Consider the following 11,040-nt stretch of genomic DNA (forward strand, 5'->3'; position numbering starts at 1 on the left):
TACATGAAACAACCTCCTAGTTTTCTAAGTACCAACTTCCCAAACCATGCATTCAAGTTGTCTAAAGCTCTATACGGGCTCAAGCAAGCTCCTAGAGCCTGGTATGAAAGACTAAGCTCATTTATTCTAAATCAAGGCTTCAAAAAAGGTAATATCGACACAACCTTATTTATTAAGCACTCAAATTTAGGCAATCTTATTACTCAAATTTATGTTGACGATATCATCTTCGGGAGTCCTAACCCTGTGTTATGTGAAGAATTCGCTCATATTATGAAAGGAGAATTCAAAATGAGCATGATGGGAGAACTAACATTCTTTCTTGGATTACAAATCTAAAAATTTCCAAAAGGGATTTTTATTAGCCAAACCAAGTATACCAAAGAACTCATAAAAATATTTGGCATGGAAAATGCAAAGTCTATTGGAACTCCAATGAGCCCAACAACTTTGCTTCAAGAAGACAAAAATGGAAAAAGTGTGGATGAAACGATGTATAGAGGAATGATTGGACCACTATTATATCTCACTTCTAATCGACCAGACATAATGTTCAGTATATGTAAGTGTGCAAGATTTCAGTCGGCTCCAAAGGAATCTCATCTTACTGCAGTTAAACGTATTATTAGATATCTCATTGGGACCACTGAGTTAGGACTATGGTATGTTCATTCTAACAATTTTTCTTTAAAAGGTTTTTCAGATATAGAATTTACAGGTGATAGGATTGACAGGAAAAGTACTAGTGGCATATGCCAATTGTTGGGAAATGCTCTAATTTCCTAGCATAGCAAGAAACAAAATTGCATTGCTCTATCAACTACTGAAGCAGAATATTTAGCTTTAGGGAGTTACTGTACACAAGTCCTTTGGATCATGCATCAGCTTCTCGACTATGATTTATCTCTTACATCTACTCCTATATTATGTGATAATACAAGTGCTATATGTCTGTCAAAAAATTATGTGCATCATTCTAGGGCAAAATACATTGAAATTAAACATCATTTTATTCGTGATCATATTGCAAAAGGTGATATTTTGTTAAAATTCATTAGTACTGAATCGCAACTTGCTGATATTTTTACAAAACCTCTTTTGAAAGAAAGATTTTGTCTATTGCGTAAAAAGATTGGTATTATATCTATTTTGTGAAGAAATACTTCATATCCTTATAAAATATTTTCTTGGTCTGCTTAATTGGTGAATGTATTAATTCGATGCAAGTATTACTATTGCACTGGTGTCGCCGAAGCAACTCCCCAGAAGGGTCATTTCCATCTGAATTCATCTTTTCCTCTAACCGATGCACCTCTTCAACCTCTCAAGAGATTAGATAAACACCCTTTTTCTCTCTCATTCTCTATCACTTCTCACAAAATTTCTCTACCATGGTGAAAGAAAATCTCTCATCATCCAACGCCACAAGACGAAGCAGACGATTTCAGATTACCCAAAATCTTGAAAAAACTATTGACCTTGAATCATCTCTTGATTCAGAATTTCTCAAAACCGATAATGAAAGCAGTGAATCATCAGAGGAACTTCCTATTAGTCAAAAAAGGGCAGGAAAAAGACCCATGGAGCAAACCCCCAAAAGGCCTGCATGCAAGAAAGTGAAAGTGGAAAGCTCAGATTTTGGGCCAGCGGATAAACTAATCTTCTACGGACCAAGTGAAAAATCAAGGTTTGAGTCTTATAAGTCTAAATCTATGGCCTATGGACGCTCTGTAAGTCTTCCTCTTATGAAAAGTTTATACTGTGATGTAATTGCTATCTTTGATTTTCAATGTCTCTCCTCCTTGTTTGATACTATTGGAATTTCTGTATATGAAGAGTTTGTAAGGATATTTTATGCAAATCTGTCTGTTAATGACAAAGATGACTTAGAATCAATGGTGTTAGGCACTCGGATTGTTCTTGATTCCTATCAATTTGAAAAGATATTCTCTGCTAAGTTTTATGGTTATGATGTCTTTGTACAAATTCTTGGCCTAAAGACTTTGAAGTTTCTTTAGAAGAAGCAAAAGCCTTTCTGTCTGAAAACCCCCCTGACATTGGTCCTAAAAGTCTCAAGTTTGAACACCGTATTTTAGCACATATGATAGCTACTACTCTGCTTCCTAGGAATAGGTATCTCAACACTTTGACTACTAGAGGCATCTTCGTTCTTTACTGCCTTTGAACAATAAAAGACTTGATTGGTTTGTGTGGATTCGTTAGTATATGCTCGAAAGTATCAGGGATATCTCCTCTTGTGCTACTTGCTTACCTTATGGATTGCTCTCCTCACATATCCTTGAAGTCATGAAGGTTCATTTGGCACCTTTTTCACCTAAGCACATTACAAGCACTTATGATAAGACAACCTTTGCTATGATGGGTTACACCTTAGATGAAAACGGATGGGTAAGACGTGCCAAGGTTAAAAGTGCTTCAGTACAGGTTGAAGCACCCACTGAACCAATAGAGCCTCAGTCGACTGTCACAAATAACCTACAACAGATTCAGCAAAGTCTAGACGAGTTAAAAATCATGCTCACCACAATGAAAGAACAAGTGGACAAGATCAGGGAAGTCACCAAAGAAGCATGCACAGATGTGGCTAAGCTCAGGATTGACATATGAGCTACAAGGAGGCAAGGAATTAGGGCTTTCAACTCCATAACAGAAAAGATGAACAAAATGACCAAAGAAATTGATACCTCTTATGACTCTTTCTGCACCAAAGTGATCAATACCCTGAAGTACTTCATGGGGAGAAACTAAGGCAGTGTGTGCGTGTGTGTGTTTTAAAATAATTTTTTGTTCCCGCTTGTCTTTAGTTTGTGCATTTGGTATTTTTTTGCGCTGGTCTGTAAGAACCATCACAGTATGCCTATGCTGAAGGCACAAATGTTACTATCCTAACTAGTTTGCTTGTAACCTATATTATTATGATTGTTCTATCTGCACTTATTTTTCTTCTTCTTTTTGATTGATGCCAAAGGGGGAGAAAACATGAAGGCAAGTAAAACAAAGCAACCAGAGCAACAACTCAAGAGAAGTAACAGAACCAGAGCAACAACTCAAGGGGAGCATGCATCTTAAGCTATAAAAGGGAAGTACACTCTGTTTGACTCTGTTTAATTTTTGTTTTGTTTTGTCATCATCAAAAAGGGGAAGATTGTTACACTTAAGTTTCAATGATGACAATAGGACAAATCTAAGTTACCCACTTTGTCTTATTGATTGTAGTAATTTGGAAAGATCCAAAACAAAGTGAAACGATATAATGGAAGACATAATTGCAGTAAATCAGGAGATTCAAAATGGAAGGGAAACACAACATAATGGAAGACAATTTGAGTATTGTCCTTTTTCCTTAAAGCCATAAAAAAGAAAGGCAAACAAACCAAGTGCAATAACCACAAATTACTTCCTGGATTTCAGGTATGGAAAGCAAGCACTTAAAAGAATCCAGCTCATCTCTCATGAAGGAATCGGAGGCACCTCTTGGGTTAAATATCATTAATATATTGTGGGCCTCAATCAAAGATCAATCTACAACAAATCTCAAAACTCTCCTATAAGAAGATTGGCAAACTCAAGGATTAAACACGCAACTACAACATCTGTTTCTAAACTTTTCTAATCCTTAGTACAAACATTGTATTCTTGAGTCTACAAGTGTCTCAAAAGATAGGAAGAGGTAGAACACATAAAGAAAGTTGTATCATTTCTACAAAGAATTATAGTTGATGTACAAACGTTGGTAGTGAACGTTCACAAATCATCACTACTGTAAACATTTATCAAGCTCTAAGAGAACTCTTGTGACCCAAGGGAACTGGACTTAGGTACCACACCGGTATTGAACCAGTATAAAAATTGATGTGTCTCTTTTACCTTATGTTCTTTTCATTTAACTCTACTGAAGTCAAACACCGTATAAAGTCTAGTCAACTAAATTCACACTTAGTCAACTAAGTTTTTAAAATCGCTACAATTCACCCCTCTTGTATTTTCAATACGTACTAACAATCAATTCAAGAACCGTCCCAATTTTTGAAAGATGAATATATAAAAGTGTTGTTTACATTAAATGTACTTGATCAATCCAGTGAGTGGAGCTACTTTGCACACTACAGATGGAGTATAGCAAAAGTTTTAAAATACCTATCTTTTAATTTCTAAAACACTTCAAAGTAGCAGTTCCGAATTAAAATCAAGGTTGCTAACTTGCTATCTAATGCAACCAAAGGTTGCTGACTGATCCAAGATAATAATTTATCCTCAAATAGACAAATGCTCTCAAGTCATCAATACGGTGCACGAAATATAATAATAATAATAATAATAATAATAATAATAATAATAATAATAATAATAATAATAATAATAATAATAAGTGAATCCAAAATGCAAAAGCAATTGAAAAGATGTGGAATGCTAAGACATGACTGAAGCCACGAGCATTGGAGTTCTGGTTGTTGTGAAGGGGTACTTAGACATTGTAGACGTTAGTTTTTTTTATTCTATTAAATATGGTATTTAGGTTCATAAGATGGGCATTATAGTAATTTAACTTTTCACCGAAGGTCTTCCCACTTTTAATATAGTATAGAAGATTATTGTATATATGCGGAGGGAAAGAAAAAATAAAAAAAGAAATTACAAAATTCAAATTCAAATTCTTAGTATATGAAAGTTCAACTAACTAAGGACTACTAAGATTCTCGGATGACTGCATCTACGGGTGTGACTAGTTATGTGACCTACTAGTCAATAAAGTGGGTTAGAACTATGAGGTTTTAAGTTTAATTTTTAGCGGAGACAAAAAATACTAGATGATACTTCCAATCTGTCTAAGTTTTAGTGGATAAAATTATACCAAACCTCTCTATAACAGTCTCGTTTGTTCCGAATATTTTTGGATGTTATAACGAAATGTTGTTATAGAGAATAGAGAACATATATTATAACATAACATGAAAATTGGTTCCGGAAAACTTAGCTTTTATAGTGAAGTATTATTATATATAGATATTGTTATAGAGAGTTCTGACAATATTTAATACTTATTGCTGGTTCCGTAAAAATAATCGAGCTGCGTATATAAACTAGCTCTGGCACCATAATTACAAGAAAGAAAAAATTCTAGGATGATTGCTTTCAAATAACAAGAGCATAAGTGGGTGGCTACTGACTTTCTTTTCGGACATCCCTCGTGGCCTCATCATCCAATTTTCGACAAATATCGTTTTATTCTATAATTGAGGACGCGCAAGATCTTTTAAATCTGCATAATTCACCACTAAAATCAACCATTTATTTTTCTCCTCCCATTTAAACCATTAACAATTACATTAATTTGGTTCTTGATCCTTCAATCATTTTCGAGACCCAAATCCATTCAGAAAATTACACTTTTGATCTCTAGTTATTAAAAAAACAGCATATCTATTCTTGAATTAATTAATAATATGTGCTTTGATCCTTTTACATGAGAATATTTTATTTAAATTATGTTTATAACTGTATTACCTTTAGATATATAGTAACAATACAAATTTAACACAATACATTAGTAACTAAATTGTTTAACAATTAATAATCGCTAACTTTATAAAAATTCATAAAGATTTATTAATTAAAGAAAATATAAACTTAACCAGATATCACAAGAACCAGAATTAAAATATATTATTACCTCATATATTGAAAGATCAAATATTCATAAAAGAATTTGTTTGTGAAAAAAAACATGTTTCTTATACATCTTTGTATATTCAATCACAAACACAAAAAAACCTACCCTAATCAACAAAAGAATAGTCCCCCCATGCTAAAATTCAAAGAGCACACTTCAATGAAATATGAATTAACGACTCATCAAAATCTTCATCTTGAACAGATTGATTCTTCAATTATAGTTTCAAGCAATGGTTTCTTTGACCTACACATTAACAACATGTGCTTGAATTCTGGCGTTGAAAACTCTTCAATATCTTCCAATTTCAACTTTGGCAAAGCAATTTTATCATATTTTGGCTTAGGCTCCTCTATATCCACCGCAAATTCTGTGCATTCCGGCAAGATTTTGACTCTTTTAAAAGACACCCTTTTAGCAATAGAATTAGCAGTGAGGAATAATGCACCCAAATCAGCTGCTGAAACTAAAGAATTCAATCTTTTCATAGGAAACATGACATACACATTGGCCATTTCAAGATCCTCATCAGCATTCAATGCAAAAAATCTCCTACCAATATGTAGAGACTTTGAGTTTACAAGAAAGAAATTAGGAGTCTCTAACATGAGTTCTGCTGCTTTAATTTGTTGATGTATATTTCGGATTTCACCATTTGGAAAAATGACCTTTACTATTCTTGATTGTTTATTTCCTACTTGTGCTAATAATGTGCAAGATATGTAGTTGCCCATTTCAAATTGGACGAAACTCTTTCTTGAAAACTACAAAGAGCATAAAGATGCAAAAAATATGAGGAAGAAGAAGAGAATATGGTTTTGGGGATTGAGAATGAAGTAGTTTCCACCTATATACTAATGAAGGGAGAGTTGGTAGAGCCTATAAAAATGTTAGAAAAGGATAAAAAGGTGGAACATATAATATATAATATACACAAGACAGTTGTAAAAAGAAAAGAAATAAAGACAAGAAAAAATGTGTGGGTATTTGGAAGTTGACAACTTGGAGTATCAAAAAGGAGTTGGGTCATGACTGTCATGAATCCGCGTAGGGTGAAGTGGGGTTACAATAACATGTGTGATATTGACAGAAGTCGAATGTATGTTATTCTAGTTGCTTAAAATGCTCTATATATGATTAAGATATAGGCATTATGTTTTCTGTTAAATGCGTGTGGAGCCCCCATCTTCTCTATTATCAAATCACTACCAAATTTCCTATATAGGGTATTGTCGAAATTAGGGAAAATAATATTGTACAGTTACTTTTAAAATAATAGTAGAAAAATAATATTTTATATATATATATATAATATTTTCTGTAAAATTTGTATATTTTTTTTGTCTATATACACATATTTGATGTTATATACACTTTTGCGGCTACCAAATATAAATAGTTTCAGCCGCGGACTATCATATTGGACATAAGTTACAACATAACAGGCAGGGGCAGATCTACTAAGGAAGTACGGGGGTGCCAAGCCACCTTTAAATCTCGGCCGAAACTTATATATTTCTGTGTATATATGTCACGCCCCAAAATCGAGGAGCGCGACCGGCGCTCAACCGAGTGAACCCGACTGAGCAAGCCTGTTAGATTTCATTCTACCCAAATTCATTCGTGAATAAACAGGAGATATACTCCGTTAATCAAATACTGAAGAGATTTCATTAACCGCTTCCATTCCATTCCCATTAACAGCATCATTCAATATTTCCAAAATAGTACGAGTTTATAGATTTAATGAAAAATATGTTGCCAAATACCAACAGTTCTAAACCAATTCCCAACATCAAATACCACCCACAACCTGTCTACGGAGCCTCTAAGTACAACTGAAGAGTAATATGGAAATACCGGCAACAAGACCCCGACTATACCTCAACCACAAAGTACATGAGAAACAAATGATACATGACCCCGAAATGAAGTGGGGCTCACCAAATCGGCTGAAAGGAGTGTACTGCTATCACTGATCAATGCCACCTATTGTAGAACCACCTGCATCCATTAAAGATGCAGCGTCCCCGGCAAAATGGACGTTAGTACTGTCGAATAGCACTAGTATGTATAACTAGAAATCCTCTTTCAAAATAGAATGCCCATATGATCTATACGTGGAACACATAATATAATGTAATCGAAATAACCTGTACAAACAAGGACAACAAAAGGAGCATCTATTGTCTGCATTAATAATGTGTCTCATTAGACCCTCCTTAGTGTTCACATATCATATTATACACTTATGCGTTTCATAGACCGTCCATAATGTTTATTCATACCGTACATCTATATCTCTTATACACAATACACCTATGTGTTTCATAGACCGTCCACAAGATTTCATATCACAATGGATTTTATAACACAATGTACTTATGCGTTCATACAATGTACCTATGCGTTTCATAGACCGTCCATAGGGTTTCATAACACAATGTGCCTATGCGTTTCATACACCATCCACAGGATTTCATAACATAATATACTTCATAACACAATATACCTATGCGTTTCATAGACCATCCATAGGGTTTCATAATACAATATACATATGCGTTTCATAGACCGTCCATAGGGTTTCATAACACATTGAAAACAAAAGTACAAATACAATATACCTATGTATTTCATAGACCGTCCATAGGGTTTCATAACACAACATACCTATGCGTTTCATAGACCGTCCATAAGGTTTCATAACACAATATACCTATGTGTTTCATAGACCGTCCATAGGGTTTCATAACATATTGGAAACAAAAGTACAAATACGTACATCTCATAACCTTTCACACCACATATCACCTAATCCGTATTTTCAACCACTTACAACATTATTATTTTATTGGCTCTCTTGGCTATACATATGATTCTATATTCATGGCGCAATGGCCGTATTTCATATTCCACACTTTCATTTCTTCCCTTTCATAGATCATCATCATAATTATCAACAAATAGAATATTCCGAAAATCACAACTTTAAATTCATTAGTAATGAAGGCTTTAAACACAATCGATTTCTTTCTAATAAATAGAGTAAAATGATTAGCAATCGAAGTACAAGTTAAAATCATACACAATTTCCACTCACGAATATGTAAGAATGCAAAACACATTAAAAATTACTTACAAAGCATAGCATTAGCTAAAACAGCCACATATGGGCATCACTTGAGTTCATAAACTTTTAGCCGATTATATTGTCGAAGTCAATTTTGGAATAGTTGAGTCAAAGCTCATTTCATAATGTTTCTTACATTATTTCATTTCATTGGCACCATTGGTCACAAGTATAGCTTTCACTATTGGCATGTTGGCCACACTTTATATTCCCAATTTACTGATTTCACTTCCAACTATCTTTACAGGTTATCAACAATAAGACATTCCCAATCAAGACTTTAGGTACACATATGAGCAATTAAGAGCCTTAAGAATATTGAGATTTTCTCACATAATTTGGCATACTAGCTTTCATTTGAAATACGATTCAAGCCACCACATTTTAATACGCAACCCATACTTTGAAACTCACGGAAACATTATGGAATTCAATTCCAAGAGAGAAAGTTTAGCCAACATACCTCAATTGAGCTTTCCTTAAATTATTACAACGTTCCGAAATTCTAGCAATCCCAATCTATTTGAGACATAACAAAATTGAACCATAATTAGGAAGATATTCATAGTCTCAGCTCATTTGAGCATTTTATCAAACACTAAGCGTGGATTAAGGTTCAAGGTACTTTTATGGAGGATTCCATCATCCCACAACTCAATCTTTACCATTTTTAGCTCAACAATCTTTCTACGCCCTTTGATAACACATGCGTGTAAAATGAACAACCCTCTTGCCCAGAAATTATCTTGCTTATTACCCATTTCTAGACAAAATTCAAAATTGAGGGTTAGGGTGTAGAATCTTACCTCTAGGATGAAGACCTAGTGAGTTTCCCTCCTTAATCTTTCAAAACTTGAGCAAGAATTAAAGAATCAATTATTGAGGAACACTTTCTCACTCTAGAGCACTCTTTCTCACTCTAAAATATCAGATTACACCTCAAAAATGACCCAAAGAGTGTATTTAACGAAATAGGGTCGGGTTTTAAAAATCCAAAAATGAAACTCCGGAACAGGTTCTGCGGTCGCATATGCGATCGCATAATGGTTATGCGGACCACATATCAGTCGCATAATTGGTGTCCAAAATGATCAAAAATCTGCCTGAGTCTGCGGTCACTATGCGGTCCGCATAACTGTTCCGCGGTCGCATAGTACACCGCATAACAGTTATGCGGTCGCATAGTCGACCGCATAATTGCTTCCAACTGACCCAATTAACTGCCTCACTCTGCGGCCATTATGTGGTCCGCAGAGTGATTCTGCGGTCGCATAATGGACCGCAGAAATGCACTTTTCCGTCAAAAAAGTTTCTTTATTTTCCCGTGCATTGTTCAACCCAAAAGGTCCGAGCCGCGAAGAATTTCTACAATTCTCAAACACGTAATCCTAGTCCGGCACCATGAAGCATTATTTTCTTTGTAAATTTTACCGGGCTTTACACTTAAATTCTTCAAAATTTTTCGGGGTGTTACAATATATAGAAGAAATTTGATATATACCAGTCGATGGCACCCGGATTAGCAAAAATGTGTTTGGTGCCACTGGTAAAGTACTGGATTTTGTATCTAGATGCCCGTGTTCGAATCCCAGTCAACATTTGCTCTTAATGTTTTATCGCTTCAGTTTTAGGTTTTTCGGCCTTAGATACTAAAATTTTTTGAGCTTCAATTTTAGACTTTCAGCCTCATATATTTTCATCTTCTGAATTTCCTTATTTTTCTTTACCTTTTTAAATATAACAATATCCTTTTCATTTTTAAACTAAAGAAACCAACTCCTTTAATCAAATAACAACCAAAATTTAAAACTTAAAGCTCATACACAAATTTTTTTTCTCTATATACCTTCCGCTTTTTCGAGTCCTCTGTATGTACTATGTACATATTTGCATTCTGTTATTATTTCTATTAGTCTCTGGACATACGCATTGCACGTGTACCTCATCAATGAGTAAATAATTTAAAAGACTATGCAAATATTGTTAAATAATATATTTGAGTTATAAGATAAAAATTTAAAAAAAGTAAGTTTTATGAATGATGATCCTATTAGTTAGTTCAATAAAGAAAAAAATTCTGCTCATATACGTCCTCAATGCCTTACTACAATTTCAGTGTATAAATCATGTATTCTTATTTTTTTAGGAAAAAGAATGCAAATAGAATATCATTACTATATTCTTGCCAATGGTGCATTATATTTTGATGAAATGA

General features: G+C 34.1%; 1 protein-coding gene across 1 annotated transcript; it reads right to left on the bottom strand.

The window, feature by feature from the left end:
* Positions 1 to 5,883: 5,883 nt before the first annotated feature.
* Positions 5,884 to 6,426, bottom strand: LOC107820892 (uncharacterized). Its single transcript, XM_016647246.1, has one exon. It carries the CDS (start codon positions 6,424 to 6,426, stop codon positions 5,884 to 5,886), a length of 543 nt encoding a protein of 180 aa, XP_016502732.1.
* Between the last annotated feature and the right edge of the window lie 4,614 nt (positions 6,427 to 11,040).

This window comes from Nicotiana tabacum, chromosome 14, assembly GCF_000715075.1.
Source record: "Nicotiana tabacum cultivar K326 chromosome 14, ASM71507v2, whole genome shotgun sequence".
Taxonomy (NCBI): domain Eukaryota; kingdom Viridiplantae; phylum Streptophyta; class Magnoliopsida; order Solanales; family Solanaceae; genus Nicotiana; species Nicotiana tabacum.

What these genes read in the sequence shown, in the direction of transcription:
- LOC107820892 (XM_016647246.1), bottom strand. Translation starts at nt 6,426, where the DNA reads ATGGGCAACTACATATCTTGCACATTATTAGCACAAGTAGGAAATAAA.